The following is a 19,911-nucleotide window of genomic DNA, read 5'->3' as shown; positions in this document are numbered from 1 at the left end:
AATTATCAGTATTATTTGTTTTTATTTTAAATAAAAAAGAACGCAATGGCCGTTCAGTTAGTCTTCAGTTAGTTTCACACTTAATACATACATTTTCATAATTATTACTTTTATTATTTTATTCTATTTAAATATTATTCTCTATATCTAATCTTTTTATAAAGGGGACAAAAAATATTGTTGTTTATTATTTTGAATTATGTTTATGAATACTACTGCTGCTAAAATACTATTACTAATAATAACAACAATAATCATTATTATTGTTACATTATTAGTAGTAGTATTAGTAGTAGTAATATTTAAAACATGTTAATGGTAGAGTTCGAGCTAGTTACATATATATATATATATATATATATATATATATATATATATATATATATATATATATATATATGTGTGTGTGTGTGTGTGTGTGTGTGTGTGTGTGTCTATATATATTCATAACTTATCTATTTTTTTCTATATCTTTGTAATTTGTACACTATCTTTGTTATGTAATGTAATGGTGTCTGTCTACTGTTTTTTTAGATTTACAATGAGAAATCATTGTGTATCTATGAATTTGTAGATGTGGCAATAAAGTACTCTACATAACTGCATTCTAACTCTACTTGGAAAAAATGGTTAATAACCCCATTAAACAAACACACGTAAATTCTTCAACAACAAGGGTCATCTTGAAATTTCTGATCGATACACTTTTCTCACAACTGTTTTATAGAGCTCGTGAAGTGCAGGTGGCGGTAAAGAGACCAGTCTCCTAGAAAACGACGCGCAAAAGCCGCAGAAAGAAAAAAAAAAGCAGTCATGTGTTATGATGAAGGTGGGGTTTGAATTATAAGCAAGAGCTGTATATAAATGTTGGCCAGCCTGCTGAAAACCGAGCAAAACACTACTTGAACTTAAAGGTAAATACATTTCAGCTCATAGACTAATGTTAAACGTTGTAAGTGACAGCGCCGCTAGGCATATTGATGCTGTTGAACAGGCTGTTACTGAGTGTTAGCTTTAGCATTTACAGAATAGCATCAGCTGTCACGGATGACAACTGAAGAAATCAGCTGCTTTGCGGTTTATTCTTTGACCGTTTGCTGCAAAACTGTGAACTTCTCAAATATAAATAAAAAGATTTATGTATGCATGTGTCATTGAGCCACTGTCTTCATATTCCGAGTTTTCTGTTGTTAAAGTCACTATCTGCAGGATCCTTGAACATAAACCATAGTTCCATAAACTATGGTCTATCTCTTTGTGTTTGTGTTCAGTTGATTATCAGTATTGGCCAATGAAAAACTTAAATAAGAGAAATGATCTAGAATTTCTTTTTGTTATTTGTATCTGATTGTGGTTCTATTCTGTGTATGTTGACTTGATTTGTGTTGATTTTTTTTGCTGGCCAGGCGGTATCATGAGTCCAGCGCAATGGGATCTTCCTCCAGAGCTGTGCTGCAGGCCCATGGCCTTTGTGGCTCTGACAGGCCTGGATGTGGTTTATAATGCCATCCACAGGGCCATATGGGATGCTTTCTGTGCTAACCGGCGGGCAGACAGAGTACCCATCTCATTCAAAGTTCTACCAGGAGACCATGAGTATCCAAAGTGCAGAACCAAGGTGAGGCAAAAGAGCTATGAAACCTTCTAAAGATTTTGCATTTGTAATTACTTATTTATAAAGTACCTTTCAGGCTACACATTAACTCAAAAGTGCTGAACAATGCAACTAATATAAACAATTAATAATAAATACAGTGTGAAAACAGAAAAAAAACACAGCAAACCAATAAAATAATGTGTCAAAAGGCAAGCAAGCACAGGTATGACTTTAAGCAGTCTTTAAAAATATTTAAAGTTGGGTATGATCTAACCTAACTAGTCTTGTACCACCAACAGAAAAGGCGTGGTCACCCTTTGATTTGAGATGCACTCAGTGAATTGTTAAAAGGAGCTTATTTGAGGATCTTAGCATTAATCTTGAATTACAATGCTTAATAAACTCTACTAAATATTCTTGAGCCATCCCGTAGATTGCTATAAAAACATATATCAAAATGTTGTAATGAATCCTATATTGAACGGGTAGCCAGCCCATTGAGGATAACAATGGAATAATATGGTCAGTCGTCTTAGCATTCATAAGCATCCTTGCCGTGCCATTTTGTGCTAGCTGGAGATGTGCAACATGAGCAAGACAGGTCCCAAAATAGATGGCATGACAATAATCTAAACAGAAAAAGATAAAAGCATCAATGACTATTTCCACATCACTAGCTTAGAGAGTCTATTTTAATTTGCCTGTTGCCTTTAGATAAAATGATTTACGCTCCTTAGAAAACAAATTAATTTAACTTTTGCCATTTCTTGGCTTTTGTGTGACTACATTGGCTTTAGAATGCTAACATTCTCTGTTTTCATGTCAGAGAACATCGTATGAGTGGTACATCCCTAAAGGGATTCTGAAAACTGGATGGATGAACAAACATCTCAACTTGGTGCCTGCACTGGTCGTGCTGTTTTATGAGCTGGACTGGGATGATCCGCAATGGAAGGAAAAGCAGTCCGAATGTGCTACCAAAGTCGAAATTGTCAGGTACAGTTTTATGAAAGTGTCATGATGGTCAACTAGTCGTCCAACAATCAGCTACTCTGTTGTTCTAAAACTAGCGGGGACAGGAGGGAGAGTCGGTACTAACCAAGGCTGCGTTTATTTGATCAGAAATACAATTTATTCCTGAGATGCAAAGCTAAATTTTCAGCATCATTACTCCAGTCTTCATTGTCACATGATCCTTCAGAAATCATTCTAATATGCTGATATGCTGCTCATGAAACTTTTACTATTATTATAAAAATCAAAAACACTTGTGCTGCTTAATATTTTTGTGGAAACTGTGATGCATTTTTTAGGGTTCTTTGAATGCAAAGTTCAAAAGAATAGCATTTATTTGCAATGTAAATACTTTGTGACATTATAAATGTCTTTACTGTCAATTTTGATCAATTTGATGCATCATTAAATAAATAAAAAATTCTTTAAAAAAAAGTTGTGACAAAATCCAAAACACCTAGGATTTGCCCAAAATCTCATTTACCTAACAGGTGTTTTTATTGTTGTTTGTTGATGTCAGGTCTGAGATATATATTTTTTCTCACAGGACAAGTTTACAAGGAAGAAACACGAAGGTCGCTGTTGTTTTGATTCAGAAGAAGACTCCTCTCCCACCAGGTATCACAAAACTCAAATCCATGCTTCAGGGACTTCAATCTATGTCTTGGGTAGATGTTGATGGGTGAAGATGTGGTTGTGTCTTAGGTGAAGATCTGGTGGCATCTGAGAGGGCTTCTGCTCTATGTGGTGCCTGTGACCTGTCTGGGAAGTCCCTGTTTGTCCTGCCCCATACTGACCACCTGGTGGGATACATCATAAGGTTAGTCTCTCTAGATGTGGTGTGTGTGTTCATTCTACCTGAATGACCCAATTAGATCTATCTGCGTATGTGATAATGTCACAAATGACTTTGCTGGGTTGCAAGAAGAGGTCGACTTTATATATATTATATATATATATAGAAAACAGTTGCATATTGGGGTATCTAATAACTAATATGCTGAACCAATATTTATGAACTGGTTTATAAATGCTTTTTTGCACCTTGGCTAAATACTCATTAGAATACAACAATAAAAACACAAGATGTTTTATGAATATGTTAATAAAAATATTAATATAATTTATCATAAAATAATTTTAGACTACAAAAAAAAACATAAATATAAAGGTCAATTTTATTTAAATTTGTGTTATGTTTATAAAGGTGTTGTTGTTAAAAATTGAAAAATGGTATATACTGCCTCAATCGCAGCCCAGAATACATGAAAGAAAGTGACAGAAGCTATTGACAGACAATTTTGTGCGTTTTGTATTTATATGCCTGCAGGTTGGAGAATGCATTCTACGAACATGCACAGACCTACTATTATAATGAGATCAGGAGAGTGAAATCTCACAAGGAGTTTCTCAACAAAACTACACACCAGGTAACCTGGAATCCATTCTTGAAATAAAAACACCTGAATTTATACTAAATAACTTTTAACCTTTGTGCAAGTATGTGCAGTTTGTGACACTCAAATAGAGGCATTAAAACCAATGCAAAAACACTAAAATAATTCTGAAACAGTTATTTAGCCTCTCATGAAAGCATAGCTACATAAAGAATAGGGTGTGCAGATGCCTCACGCAAAATAAGTAATCAGCAATTATTATTTTATTATGTCTCTTGGTTTATTAGTCTGTTGAAATGTGAAAAAGCCCAACTTACACACAACCCTTGAATGCTTTGAATTCTAGTTGCTGTTTGTCAGGCACCAGTTCAAGATGGGCTTCTTTAGTGAACTAAAACAGGACACTCAGAACGCCCTCAAGTAAGTGCTGTTAACAGGAGTTTTTACATTTTATGTAAACATTTAACATTTTATTTGCCTGCATCAGGGGTTGGGAAGCTTCTTAATGTGAATTGCCATGTAAATTGTTTTCTTGTTAATCATCCCCAGCCCCTTAGTATTAAAAAGCTATTATATAATGATAATAAAATATAATACTAGTCTTGCTCTTATCACTCTCATGACAATGATTACCCCTTCCTAAGGTTGCCAACCCATAGCCCTTATTCAGGTTAGACGCCATATTGAATTTAAGGGATATGAAGAAAAAGCTGTGAGGGATAAACTTGTAAGGTCCTAGATCACATAATTTCACAACTTTAAAAACTGTTTTATGGATTTTTTTGTCTACTGAATGTTTTTTTCCTAAAGACATTTCTTCAGCTGGACAATCTATGTTAAACAACAGTACAATCCGTTGAATGCACTGTGTTTCTATCCCTCACAGCCTCGTTTTCATTCCTGTCAAAAATGAAATATATCACTTCACTGACTAAGTAAATATTTAGTATTTATTTATAAGGACCCTCACACATGTCATGTGTTCTGTCACACAGATATTACAGGACTGCTTATAGTCTCATTCATGAACTCAGAGCTCATGAAACCAACATGCTTGAGATCAAAACCATGGCTGGATTCATCAACTACAAGGTAAACTATATTTTTTAGATGTTCTGAAGAAAGTGTGAGTGGTGCTTGCATAAGGTTTTGAGACACAGCCAGTATGAAGTGTCATCTAAACAGCTGTAAACATCACACAGGAAACTGGCCAGAGTTCATTTCCTGTTTTCATTTTCTTCTAAATAGCACTGTCATGTTCAGTTGCACTTGGTTCAGAGGTCTCTTTATTTAGTGTCTAACGGTGGTCTTCTCTTGCAGATCTGCAGGCTGTGCTTTCAGCACAACACCCCCTTGGACGCCATCGCTCAGTTCCGCAAACACATCGACCTGTGCAAGAAGAAAATTGGTAGCGCTGAGCTGGCATTCGAACACACCGCCTGGATGTCTAAACAGTAAGATTCAACCCTGCCATATGCATGCATTCCTTTTTCATGTTCTTGGATGAAGATATTAACTCTGGTAAAGGGTTTTGGGTTTAAAACTAATCTAAAAAAAAAAATAAACATCTAAAAAAAAGTCACAGACTATATTACTATATGATTTGTAGGTTAAATGATTTTATTGTTCTCTTATTGATGCCATGTGTTTCTAGTTAGTTTATGTCCTGCCCATTGTGTAGACATAGATTATTGCGGATATGTATTATTTCTGATAGAATGGGATCCATTGAATATTTCTATTATTATTATTATTATTATTATTATTATTATTATTATTATTGTACACTTTACAGTAAGGTCTCATTTGTTGACATTAGTTAATGTATTAAGTAACATGAACTAACAATGACCAATACATTTGTTACAGCAATTTATTAATCTTTGTTAATGTTAGTTAATACAAATGTTAGCAAATATAACATTTGATTTTAAGAATGTATTAGTAAATGTTGAAATTAACATAAACGAAGATTAATAACTGCTGTAGAAGTATTGTTCTTTCTTAGTTCATGTTAACTAAAGTAGTTAACTGATGTTAACTAATGAAAAGGGTTGTAAGTGGTCAAACCAACCCCATAGACTTCCACTGGAAAAGAGGGAGAGGGATATCTCTGAACCAGAACATTGTAGAGGGAGTGGGATATTTTCAATAAACCAGACATATCTCAGCTCCAGAACATTGTAGAGACATGTGGGTGGGCTTTTCTGACTCAGGCTGTCAGCAGCCTTGAAGTATCAGCCTGGAAACTGCGTAACCACACCCTAGCAACCATTTAGACCGTCCTACAACTCTACAACATCATAGAGATGTTGAGGTTGGCTTTTATTATTAGGATGGACATCGAGTCTGTAATTGTCAATGTTGTAAATGTCTAGCCACACCTTGGCAAACATTTAGAGCAACCTAACAACTGTATATCAACATGAACAAGCCATATTTCAGCACCAGAATAATTTACAGACATACGGGTTGGCTCTCTTTCAACATCACAGCAAGCACCACTCACATTTTCTTCAGAAATGCCAAAATGCAGCAGACATTATGAATGCGTAACATTTATGTAATGAGGTAAGAATAAAACAGCGCACCAACTGCCTCATTGCGTAATGTTTTCAGAGTATGTTGCTCAACAAACTTAGTACTAGCTCGCCATATGTACAGTATATACAAAAAAGAAAAGCTAAGTTTAGAATATTAATTTTGTTTTGTACCTCTTGTTTTGGTTTTATTCATAAATGCACACTCTTGATTTCTCTCTGTAGGTTTCAGTCATTTGGTGATCTGTTCGATGAAGCCATTAAACTGGGCCTCACTGCCATCCAGACCCAGAACCCAGGGTTCTACTATCAACAGGCTGCTTATTATGCACAGGAACGTAAGCAGCAAGCGGGACAGCTCTGTGGCCATGAGGTACTGCTACCCACAATGCAATGCATCATTGATGTCATCTGAATTTATTTGAGTTTGTGATGCAAAATCTCCCACTGGTCCTGTTCTAGCCAGGCATAGGTTACCCTGCACCTGACCCATTAGAGACCCCCTCCGGAGCTCTAGACTTCTACGGACAGAGACCTTGGAGACAGGGACATCAGAGTGAGTAATGGCTTAGGAAGCACTATCACCCTTCCTGGGTCTTTGGGTGAATCTCACAAAACATGTCATGTTTCACCCAAAATCCCAAAAAGCTAATTATTATTATTATATATTATGTTAAATTATATTATTGTATATTGTTATATTTTATTATAGAATTTTTATTATTATTATCTTCATGAATATTAAGCATATTGATTCCTTGAGTCCTTGTTACCATAATGTGGATGAATAAAAATCTAATTCTTACTACTGTAATGTAATGTAAAACAAAACAAAAAAAAACCTCTGCCTGCCAAATTGGGTTTATACTTGCCCTATCAATAATTTAATATCCCCACCAACAACAATAAAACAAAAAATAAATCATTTCATTTTTAGTGCCATATTCTATATGTGCCCCTAAAATAATTGTATCATATTATATTATAAAACTTTTATTGATTAGATTTTTCCAAGACTATTAAAAGTCACTATTGCAATTTCCTTTTAAAATAGACTTTTCTTTATGCAAAGTATAATTTTTAAAAGTAGTGTTTTTTTGTAACCAGACATGTTTTTATTCACTCAAATAGTTCATTTGTGAGTCAGTTTACTTTAAACATAGTAATGACTTTAAAATATAGTAAAAAAAAATGTTATGGATTGTGATATTGACTGCCATGTAAATAGCCCTGATGCTAACATGGTGTTAAAAACAAACAAACAAAATATAGAAAAATGGCATGAGTTGTTGGTATCATGTATAATATAAAGCTTGAAAGTCTTATTTCTGACCCAGTGACCTTTAACCCTCAGGCATTGACCCTCCTGACTCTGAGAAGGAGAAACAAGGCATCCTCGCTCTTCAAGTCAAAGAAAGAGATGTGCTTCACTCGGTGGGACTTTAAATATTTGCAATACTTGTTATTTCTTGACATACATTAAGTTACATGTTTAGGTTCATTTGTGAATTTGATTTCAGACTCATGTTTTTTTAACATGAGAATATTCGGGTCAGAAAGTTCTGAATTCTCAAAGTGAGTCAGTCATGAGGAATAAGGAATTATAAGGAATGCTGAGGACCTTGTTTTTGGAATTTGAACAGTTATATTTTATGTTTTACATCTAAAAACTAGGGATGCACTGAAATTTTGGAAAAATATGATGCAGAAATATATGCTGCCCTTCCCCGCCTCTGAGTGTTCACGCTCACCAGAAAAGCAAAGTCTGCTCAAATAATGTGTCGACATGAAATTTCTCTGTAATAGACTTGTTCCTGTTGGTATAGCGGTGTTGGGCAACACTGGTAAAATGACACTACCCTATCATTCACTGATCTGCTTCCCGCTACACTCTACTCACATGCTCTGTTAATAATAGTTTTGTAGGACTATACTTTATTTTGATAATTTATCAAAAAATAAATCTGTTAAATCTGATTCTGTTGACATAGAACTGAAAGAAGAATAATATATTGATATTTAATATTATTTTAACATATTTTCTGTCCAATTTTGGTGTGTTACTTTAAATAAAAGTGTGGTTATTGTATTTTATTGGCTTGTATTTTTTTTAAATTCAGATTCAATAAAATTATTGAATTTAATTAAAAAGTCTAATATTAATAAAATTATAAAAAAACTCATTTAAAAAAAGAAATTAATAATTATTAGAAAAAATTCGGTTCATTTTCGGTTTTTGGACAAATGCATCCAGAATTTTCGGTTTCGGCCCAGAATTTTCATTTCGGTGCATCCCTAATAAAAACAACAATATTCCTCTCTTAATGGTTGTATGTGTGTGTTTCTGATGTCAGGAGCTGATCATTGCTCTCCTCAGTAACGCTGTCGCCCAGTTTAAGAAGTACAAGTGTCCACGAATGAAGAGCCATCTCAGTTAGTCCAGAAAAACACTTTCAAACGTTCATCAACCAGATTTTCAGTTCTTTATTTAATTGCATAGTAAAACAATAACATTCTTGCTCTTTTTTTCTGTCTCCCTATGCAGTGGTTCAGATGGGAGAGGAGTATTATCATGCAAAAGACTACACCAAAGCATTAAAGTGAGTTAAATTCAGAATACACTACGCTCAAGTATACACAGCTACAGCTCTGCTTTTGTCAATAGCATTTAGCTGTATTCCTAATATGAGTTTATAGCTGTTCCATACATATAACTGTTGTATTATGACTCCCCAGACTGTTGGATTATGTTATGTGTGACTACCGTACGGAGCGCTGGTGGTCTCTGCTGACATCTATCCTGTGCACGGCTCTGAAGTGCTCCTACCTCATGGGTCAAGTGAAAGACTATATCACATACTCCATGGAGCTTGTGGGCAGAGGTACTTGAATACCATGTATTGACTCTCAGCTTCACCACATTTAAAAGTAACTGTATTAACAAGTGTATATGTGTGTGCTTAGCCTCTGTCCTCCCTGAAGAGCAGAAGTCGAGGATTGAAAAGAATCTGATTAAAGTGCTCATGGTATGTATAGAAATATTGTTCACAGGGCACTATAGTTGAAAAATGTTTATCATCTCATTTATGTTTTTCGTACTTAATATTCTGAAAGTCCCACTCTAGATAGATATGGTGTGTTAGTAGAGGTTATAAAGTTGATATTTTCTTTTGCGATTGCCAGAATGAAGTTCCAGAGCCTGAACCAGACTGTGACCCGGTCTCCGTGAAGGCAGCCCAGACGCTGTGGAGTGACCGCATCTCTCTGGCCGGCAGTAATGAGATCACCATTGAGGTCCAGGACTATGTTCCCTTTGGTGAGCTTTTGAGCTGATTGGTCTAAATTTATTGAATACAAAACATAAAAAACTAACAGCAATTCTCTTATACTCACTAAGGCTGCATTTATTTGATCATAAATATTAACAGTAATATTATGAAACATTAGTATATTTAAAATAACTGTTTACTATTTTAATATATTTTAATTTATTCCTGCAAAGCTGCATTTTCAGCATCATTACTCCAGTCTTCAGTGTCACATGATCCTCAGAGATCATTCTAATATGCTGTTTTGCTGCTCAAGAAACATTCCTTATTTTTACCAATGTTCAATACTTAATATTTCTGTGAAAACTGATACTTGTCTTTACTTTTGATCAATTTAAAGCGATCTTGCTGAATAAAAGTATTAATTTAAAAAAACTTCTGTATGATATTGTATATGTTGTTGTTGTTTTTATTTGGCTAACTTTATGGAACAAAACGTAATGATGTTTATGTTCATGTCCTCCTCTCAGTTCAGTGCAAGGCCAAGTTCCTGTCCCCTAGTTTCCACATAGATGAGCCTGTCCAACTACACGTCTATGTGAGAGCCGACTGCCCACATCCTGTGCGATTCTCAAAGCTGTGTGTCAGCCTCAGCAACCAGGTACAGCACACCTAACATAGACGCACATCACTCCATGAATTTTGGCTTTTTTCTTAATGGCTGCATTTGAATTACAGGAGTATAATCAGTACTGTTTGCTGGAGGATGCCTCTAAAGGGAAGGATATTCTAGAACCTTCCAGCCAGGAGAACATGTGTCTTGTCCCCGGCAAAACCCGCAAATATTGCTTCAAATTTGTAGCCAAAACGGAAGATGTCGGAAAGAAGATTGAGGTAAAAATATTTCATTGGTTTAAATTCAACAGATCTAATGGTGCCACAATTAGTACATAGTAGGTTTTGTTTTATTTTTGTCTGTATTTGTCATTCAGATCACGAGTGTGGGATTCATGTTAGGCAGAGAGTCGGGGCGCTACGTCTATCTGAACTGGCGGGGTGGCTGGGGAGACGCGGCCTCTTCCCATGAGACTTTACAGGCGTCCCGCTCCTTTAAGAGGAGGACACGCCTCCCAGAACAGCATGTGGATTGGGACACAGTGTCTATACAGTCCAGCACTATGTAAGTTAAAAAAAAATATCAGCAAATGTAGTATGTCTCTGTCAGTCAGTACAGAATATATTTTTTGTTTAAACGTGTAGTTCATTTTCTTTCATTGTTAATACCGCTATGAATCAAAAGAAGTGACAGATCTTTTCTTACATATTGTGACATACGTCTGAGTGTAACAGATTATATTATTAAAAAATGTAAGGTGGAACTTGGTACTATTCATCTGTTTTTCATTGGGTAGAGGCAAATGTGATCTTGCAGTTGATTGCAAGACAATGGAAGATTTTAAAAGGACCAAATGATTTAAGAAGTTCATATGTCACCAGAGAGAAGTCTGTCTTTTTAACAAAAGATATGCTGACAAAGTTATTATATGCTTTGATTAAAGGGTTAGTCCCCCCCCCCCCCCCAAAAAAATGTCATCAGTTACTCACCCTCATGTCATTCTAAACCCGCAATACTTTCGTTCATCTTCAAAACACAAAAATTAAGATATTTAAAATGAAATCTGAGAGATCCATTGGCAGTCCACACAACTACCATTTTGATGCTTAAAAAAATTTATGAAGAGATTGTAAAACTAATCCAAATGAATTGAACGGTTTACTCCAAGTCTTCTGAAGAGACACAATACTTAATATGATGAACAGATCGAATTTGGGCTTTTATTCACATATAAACATTGATCAGCAAACATAAAACAGAAGCTCAACCGAACCTGCTTGACACGCGAGAGCAAACTTTGGTTCTTGCAGAAGCTCAAACGTGCTGTATAACACACGAGAATGAACCTCATTGGTTCTCGCACGTCAAGCAAACATGCTTGAGCTTTCGTTTACCACAACTGATATGTGCGTTGATGAATGTTTATATGTGAATAAAAGCCTAAATTAAATCTGTATAAAGTATTGTTTTGTTCAGAAAATTTGATTTGTATGGATTAGTTTTACGATCTCATTATGAACTTTTTGAAGCATAAAAGTGTCTTGCCTGCATGGACTGTCAATGGAGGGACAGAAATTCTCAGATTTCATTAAAATACCTTTATTTGTGTTTTGAAGATGAACGAAAGTCTTACAGTTTTGGAATGACATGAGGGTGAGTAAATGACAGAATTTTAATTTTTGGGCAAACTATCCCTTTTAAGAATTACAAAGAAGTAAAAAAAAAAAACCATGGATGGATGAGATCAATAACATGCATTTAGAAAAAAGAACTCTAAATGCATGCTATTGCAGAACTTTAAAGTCAAGTTACTTTCTTAAATCATGTTCTTAGAAGTGCCTCTTTTGGATACAATTTCAAATGTATAAATATAAAATGGTGATGTTTTTCTTCACATCATGCCTTGTAGGATCATCTCCAGAGTGCCCAAAGTCTCTGTACAGCTGACTCATGAGCCTCCAACACTGACCAATGAGATGTACTGTATGACTGTTACCATCCAATCAGAAGAGGACACTGTGGCCAAAGACATCAAACTTACTGCAGGCCTCAAACCAGGTACTCATGAAATCTTAAATAAAATAGAAGGAAAAACACCTTGTGTTTTACTAAATGTTTTTACTCAACAGTAACAACAGATGATGTATATTACATCTTCCAAAATGTGGCATAATAGGTCCCCTTTAAAAAATACAAGGGAAATAAGAAAAAAAAATAAATGCATACATGAATAAATCATTCATATTAGGATCAGTAACACACATTTAGAAAACAGATTTCATTTCATGCTGACTACTACAGTATATTTTGCAAATTGTACTGAAAAAGTAGGTGCCCAGTCCACACAGAACATATTTTTCCATTTAAAAATGCAAGAGGCAGGGCAGAGGAATGGAAAAATAACACGCGTTTTTAGAACGCTGTAATGCGCAAGCGAGATAAGAGCGCATTAGTCACAGATGTATATTTTAGAGTGTGTTTGTATAGAAAACAATGGAAGGCAGCACAGTAAAATGCAAAAACGTTCATTTGTTTATTGTATATTTCTATTGTTTCAATTAGGTCAGGATGCCAATCTCACACAGTCGACCCAAATCACACTAAATGGCTCTGAGGTGTGTGATGATTCTCATCCTGCCCTGCTTCCTGACATTCCCCTCGGAGATCTGCAACCTGGACAGAAGGTACAGAATCTTTGCACTGTTTTTTTTAAAGATTAAATTGATTGAAATCTTCACTCCAGTATAATGTTGTGTACATGTTTTCTTGTGTGTCAGATTGTGAAGCCCCTGTATATCCGCTGTGTGAGCACAGGATCCAGAATATTATTGTTTCACGTAGCCTATTCTGTGAGTGCCACAGTCGAGGGCAAGGACATCACCTGCAAGTGTCACAAAGTATGCAACACACAACCTAACACCCAACACACAATTCCTTGAATACTGAGAAATAGTTTTGTGAAGATTATGTCAGAGCCAAACATAAACTTCACCCCTAACCCAGTTTTCTTGTGGTATAATCTTTGCACCGGTATTCAGTTTCACTCACAGAGTTGGTTTGTTTGTTTTTCACCTGTAGGATGAAACTGTTACTGTAGAAACGGTTGTTCCCTTTGAGGTTGCTATGAAGTTTGTGTCTAGTAAGGTAAGAACTCCCCTACCTGTACACTTGAATGATATATTACGATTTCAGTAATGAAACTTATCATCATTTACTCACCCTCATGTTGTTCAAAACCCAAATGCCTTTCTTTCTTCCATGGAACACAAAAAGAACTTCCATACTGTGGAAGTGAATAGGGATAGCTGTCAAGCTCCAGAAATGACAAAAAGCATAAAAGTAGCCCACATGACTTGTGCGCTATATTCCTTTTCTTCAGAAGTCATGCGATAGCTATGTGTGAGGAACAGACCGTGGTGAACTTCCCCCTAAACTACAAAAAATGATTTTCTTACCTAGTATTTTTGTCTTGATTTACAGTACAAATATCTAAACGTTCTTATATCAAAGATGCATTTACTGGAGAAGCAAAATTACATAAGATGTAATGTGATTGTTTTCTGAAAAACTGATTGTTTATGCTTAAAAACAATGAGGTCTGAAAAATAAACTTAATTCAAAGAGAAAATACAATTATTTTTATGATCCCATTGGCAGATATTGGTTCTTGTTTTAAGCATAAACTTACTTAATTTAAATAATAAAAAAAAAAAAATCAGATATTTGAATGTTCAGATATTTGTACAAGAAATCAAGACAATAATACTGAGCAAGAATTTTTAATTTTTTTTTTTGCAGTGTGTGCTGTTGCTTTAATAATAATCCTTTATTCCATCATTTTTGGAGCTCACATGGGTTTGGAACGACATGAAGATGAATATAGTGCAACAGTCGTCTTAACATAAAACTCCATTCAATTTCTCCACAGGGAAATTGATTTTTAACAATAACATACACTTTTAATAACACTGCGAGCTACAAGGTTTGTATTCGATAGTATTTGCTTCTGCTGAAACTGTCAGCCTGCATGAATTTAATTTATAATGGTATTGTAGTTCTTTCTACCACTAAAGCTGTTAAGTAGTACACAATCTTGTACTTGTATTTTTGTAAGATTTTCAAATACTTTTTTTGCTTCAAATCAAAGTTTGTAATATGGATGGGGAGAAAAAATTGATTTACATATGACTCACTATTCTATCTTCTACAGATTTGCATTGATTCACAAATTTCAAAAATCGATTTTCTAAAGTGGCACACTTCTTTAACTTTGCAATACTACTTAAACGTATTGACACGTTAGAGTGTTCTTAATCACAATAAGCTGTGAAAAATTTGTCCTCCTTCGCAGCTTATTGTGATTAATAAAACGCTAACAGACGCCGCCTCTCAGATGCATGTCATCCCGAATTCAGTGTGGATTATTCACGTAAACACAGTCTGTTATGTCCTACACGAATGTAAACAGGAGAAAATCAGATGTGTGACAGTATATTAGATCTGTGCATTCATTTTTAAAGGGAAAGCAGCCTCATGAACTGTTGTTGTCTGTTTCATTGTTAATTAAAAAAAACTTACTGCTTTTGACTAAACATTTAATACAGTGTTTTTTTTTTTTTTTCAAGACCTTTTAAACCGCAGTCAAATAGGAAAAGTAACACAAAACAGTGAACTAGAATCAAATCTATGCATATATTGAATCGAAATTTGATTCAAAATAGAGAATCAATTTTTAATCGAATTGTGAGGTACCAAAAGATTCCCACCCATAGTTTGTAATGTTATGATTCATCTCGTAGCTGCTTGGCTTGGTTCATGGCTTATAACGCTTTAACAAAGACTTTTTGAAATCCTTATGGGAGAAATGCATGGAAAAATACTTAAGGAACCAATACCACTGAAAAAGTCGACTGGCACTGTTCCACTCTATAGATGACAGAATTTTTACAATTTTGTATAAAATGTCCCTTTAAATGTTCAGTTTTAAGCACATATTTTATAAGGTTGGTAAACACTTTTGTGTTTGTGTGTGTCAGTTTGAGCATTTGGAGCGTGTATACGTGGACATCCCGTTCTTGCTTATGATGGATATTTTGAGTGCGTCTCCGTGGCCAATCGAGCTGGTGAACAGTGAAGTACAGCTGGCCTCCAGTATGACTGCCATCGATCAGCCGCAGAGTCAAGTAGAAGGGGGTGGGGAACTTAATTTCTGATAGTTATATTTTAATAAATGCATTTATTATCTCGACTTTGGTTATTCATTCATGCAGACAATATTTCAGGACCTCCAGTATGCTGTTAATACTGTAAATGTTCTGTCATGTATCCAGTCACACTGCAGACCAGCGAGTGTGCCAGTGAGTGTTTCCTGCTCAAATGTCCTCCTGTTCAGAACGGTACCAGTACTGTCGCTTCTGGACAGTACATCATCTCCTGGAAGAGGTGATGGTGCTCTTTGCATTCTCAAATTTACCCAGAATGTTCCTGTATGTTACACTGAAAGTGATGTATTTACCCGTTTTTCATGCATTTCATGAAATGAAAATGAGAAACTTTGCCTTGGCAACTGGCTGAAATAAAATAAGTTTGTATATTTCAGTAAACGTTCATTTTATTTCAAGAAACAATTTTTTTATGATTTTAGATTTAGTATACTGTGATAACCCTGATCTGTAACTAATTAAAACAGATTTTAATTTCCTGCATAATATTTTTTTTTATCCAGAAAGTCAACATTTTCTGAGACATCAGTGGTGAGAACGATCATTATTCTGCCACATGTGATGGTAGAGAATATTCCTCTGTATGTCCATGCAGGTCAGTCAAACAAAACAAACAAAATAACTGAGTTTTATTTTTATTAAATTTAATTCAGTGATATAGACTGACTCATCTGAGTTCTTTTCACTGTATTTTCTTTCTTATAAATTCATTCTCTTCGTCCTCTTTTGCTTTCTCTTTTTGTAGAGCTGCCATCATTTGGTCGTGTGCGTGAGTCTTTACCTGTTCGGTACCACCTGGAGAATCGGACCGGGCTGGTTCAGGATGTAGAGATAAGCGTGGAGCCCAGCGATGCATTTATGTTTAGTGGACTCAAACAGGTCAGTGCAGAAGTTGGCTTAATGCGTCCTTCACATACATTTTATTTGGTGAATACTAAACTAAATGAATATATGATATTCATTAGCATTAATATATATTTTATAGCATCTGGGTGTTTCTATAGGACTGCAGGACTTATATTGTGATTTTTGTCATGTATTGCAATTTGATCTGTGATATGATTATGACATTTCATTTCATATGAAATTGTGTCATATTTCAACTTCTGAGACATCCAGACACGAAGAAAGACTCTACTGCTAATAGAAATATTTACTTCTAAGGGTGTTCACCCTCTTAAAACCATACATTGCTGCTCTTTACCTATAATTAAATCACAGCCTTTGATTTGATTGCAATTTGATAAGATACATTGCTATTTCAGTTTATTTTGAGTTATTTTGCTGCCCCATTTTTTTTTTATTTTAATGTTGCATTCAGTTTAATCAATTATTAGTTTTTTAACAGCTCACAAACCCCCTGCAGTTTCCTCTTGAACCCCTGTTTGGGAAAACCTGGTCCCAGGGGTGCCTTAAGATAACCAGAGGCCCCTGGGCTTCAACAAAAAGTATATAATGTGTGCTGTAAAGCACTTTGGTTCAACTCCTGTTACTGTATAAATCAAGGTTGAGTAGTACCTCGTTAAACTAAATTAAAATAAGAAATGTTGCCTTGGCATCTAGCTGAAATAAAATAAGTTAAAGTTTTTTTGTGTTATTTTATTTATTTATTTATTTTTAAAAGAGGACAATGCACATTAATTAACACAAGTAAACAAGTCTCCTATGTAAATGTGCCAGACTTAGCCATTCTGGCTAATTTTCATCTGCAGTCCCATTTCAGTTAATGTTTATTTTCAAGTAATGGAAATTATTTTGTTTTTCTTAGGGTTTTAGTTTCAGTTTTAATTTAACTATAATAACCCTGATCCAGAGTAAATTCACTCACACTTAGTCCAAGGGTGTCCGAAAGCTATACATAGAGTGAAGCTAATTCCTCATTAAAAGGTAACCCAGGAAGCAAATAAAAAATAAAAATGTGTTTGGTTATCAACAAATCAATGTTATACTTCCCACAGCACTTAAAAAATCTGCTGTTCCAACTGCCACCACACTTACTCAGAAGGTCTCATTCTCATTCTGTATTTGTGTGCAGGTGCGAATGAGGATTTTGCCGGGTGCAGAACAGGAGATGTTGTATAATTTCTATCCTCTGATGGCGGGATATCAAGTCCTCCCTCAGCTCAACATCAACCTGATGCGCTTTCCAAACATCTCCAGTCAACTGCTGCGCCGTTTTCTGCCTTCACGCATCTTCGTAAAGGTAAATATTCAGACATGCAACAAATTATATATGAATCTGGATATAAGATAATGTTGTGTACCATTCAATTAATTATAAATGATCATACATAAAACATGGGGTTTTTCCAGAAAATATAAATTAAATACAGATTTTTATTAAAGAGTTATCAGTCATATTTTATTTTCATTATATTTACTAAATTAACTTTCATTTTGTAGGATGCTATTATATATAATATTATTTTTCAAAATATTCAATAAATTAACTTTCATTTCGTAGAAAGCATGTATTATATTGTTCAAAATATATAAAAATGTATGCATTCGAAAAAAAAATCCTGTAAAACTATAGTTGCACTAATTAAATTCCTCTGTTGTGAGACTGTTGAATTTCATTGAATTGCATTGCAATTCCTCTTCCTGTCATTCCAATTCAAATTCCAGTTCAGCATCCTGTTAGTGTGACCAATTTGATTCAAATTCTAACTCATGAATTGAATGGGAGCCATTTCAAAAATTCTGCCCAACCTTAATGGATGAAATAAATTTGTGTGGAGTATTGAGAGAATGTTTCAGAAGTGTAATGGTCGCTGTCTCATGTCTGTTCTGATTTCTCAGCCTCAGGGCAGAAATGGAGACACTTCCATAGAAGCAGCATGAGGAAGAGAGGAGCACATCTCCCAACTCTGAGCGTTGTCATAGTTACCGTTGCGGGACGAAGGCAGAACATTCCTTGGCGAACACATGTTTACAGCTTAATGATTTGAAATTGTGAATGAAATATTAGAGATTTCAGTTGATTTATTTGTTGTGTGAGACGTCTAGGTTGTTGCTTGTTAAACAATGATGCCCTGCATAAGATTTGTTTTTAATCTAACAGATTTAATCTACAGTTATCCTAATGTCTAAAATGTTCATGAAAATGACCTTGTAACTAAAACTACATAACTGCTAAATAATGTTAGAAGTCATTAAACTGACATAGCACTAGCTGTTGTCAAAATTAACGTGTGGAAAGTGATTAAACGTTTTTGCTTTGTTGTCAAGATACTGTTTGTTGTTGTTGTGGCTTGTGTCCTTTAAGAGGTGCTGTGTGATTGGCCAGAATTTTAACTTCACAGGTCATAGCAAATAACCACAACATTTGGGCGAACTGTATTCTATACAAAGTTTTAATACATATATACTTTTCAGTTATTTAAATTACACCACCCTTTTCATTAATTTCACCATTAAAATTATCTTCTTGTGAATATTAAGAAGGTGTCATCTAAAAACAATGCTAATGTAATACAAATACCTAGTGTGAGCTGCGGGATTTAAAGTTGGGATGAAATGGAGTTGTGATTGGAGTTGTGACATATATTTAAATGAAACGCCTTCTTGGATAAGAATAAATGGTGACTATTCTGAGCATTTCTGTTTTGGAGGTGAGGGGAAACTTGATCCTCAGCAGGAATCCGGAGCACTTCTCAAGTTTCCGCAAGTTTAAGCTTAGGGCATTCACCATATGCAATGGATGTTTGTGAGCAGTTACTTCTTGCCATCCTTACAGGGGCATAAAATTTAGTAGGGATGTGTCCCTACCAATATCCAGTGACAGTGATTTGTCCCTAGCAATAATTTTGATCAGAAATTAGAATATATTTATATATAACCACTGTTGTCTGATTGTGTTTTGTGATTTTTATGTACTAATTTTATTTAAAGGTGCTCTAAGTGATATCACGCGTTTTTAGGCCAAAACATTTTTTGTCACATACAGCAAACATCTCCTCACTATCCGCTAGCTGCCTGTCCCCTGAACACACTGTAAAAAAACGCGGTCTCTGTAGTCGCCACAAGCTCCGAAAACGGCAATAAAAACAAACTGGTGCAGCCTGGACCACGAAACATAATAAACATGCTCCAGCCAATAACCGACAAGAACGATTTTAAATGCGCGTTCATGACTGTTTCAGGAAGCACGGAGGAGGAGGAGGAGGGAGGGTCTAGCTAGCCTCTGTTTTGTTTGACAACACTTCGAACGTCAACAGGAAGTTATTCCACCCAAAGCAGATTAGGTTAGAGCA

General features: G+C 35.1%; 1 protein-coding gene across 1 annotated transcript; it reads left to right on the top strand.

The window, feature by feature from the left end:
* Positions 1 to 758: 758 nt before the first annotated feature.
* trappc11 (trafficking protein particle complex subunit 11) lies at positions 759 to 18,887 on the top strand. The gene is made up of 30 exons (XM_048176362.1): positions 759 to 914; positions 1,407 to 1,618; positions 2,424 to 2,593; positions 3,159 to 3,229; positions 3,317 to 3,431; positions 3,942 to 4,041; positions 4,355 to 4,428; positions 5,004 to 5,100; positions 5,329 to 5,462; positions 6,774 to 6,921; positions 7,011 to 7,104; positions 7,903 to 7,982; positions 8,903 to 8,981; positions 9,094 to 9,148; positions 9,285 to 9,430; positions 9,513 to 9,574; positions 9,732 to 9,864; positions 10,348 to 10,478; positions 10,556 to 10,711; positions 10,810 to 10,997; positions 12,343 to 12,491; positions 12,996 to 13,117; positions 13,211 to 13,330; positions 13,512 to 13,577; positions 15,470 to 15,626; positions 15,764 to 15,875; positions 16,159 to 16,250; positions 16,401 to 16,534; positions 17,691 to 17,858; positions 18,458 to 18,887. Exons 2-30 carry the CDS (start codon positions 1,415 to 1,417, stop codon positions 18,497 to 18,499), a joined length of 3,399 nt encoding a protein of 1,132 aa, XP_048032319.1. The 5' UTR covers positions 759 to 914; positions 1,407 to 1,414; the 3' UTR covers positions 18,500 to 18,887.
* Positions 18,888 to 19,911: the final 1,024 nt, after the last annotated feature.

The sequence above is a fragment of the Megalobrama amblycephala genome, linkage group LG23 (genome assembly GCF_018812025.1).
Source record: "Megalobrama amblycephala isolate DHTTF-2021 linkage group LG23, ASM1881202v1, whole genome shotgun sequence".
Taxonomy (NCBI): domain Eukaryota; kingdom Metazoa; phylum Chordata; class Actinopteri; order Cypriniformes; family Xenocyprididae; genus Megalobrama; species Megalobrama amblycephala.
Note: the sequence above shows the minus strand (reverse complement) of the source record. Positions and strands in the feature narration are given on the sequence as shown.

Excerpts from the sequence above, each read along its gene's own strand:
- trappc11 (XM_048176362.1), top strand. The coding sequence starts at position 1,415 with ATGAGTCCAGCGCAATGGGATCTTCCTCCAGAGCTGTGCTGCAGGCCC. Across the intron at positions 7,105-7,902 it reads TTGGAGACAGGGACATCAGA|GCATTGACCCTCCTGACTCT; the intron begins GTGAGTAATGGC and ends TTTAACCCTCAG. Across the intron at positions 9,865-10,347 it reads CCAGGACTATGTTCCCTTTG|TTCAGTGCAAGGCCAAGTTC; the intron begins GTGAGCTTTTGA and ends TCCTCCTCTCAG.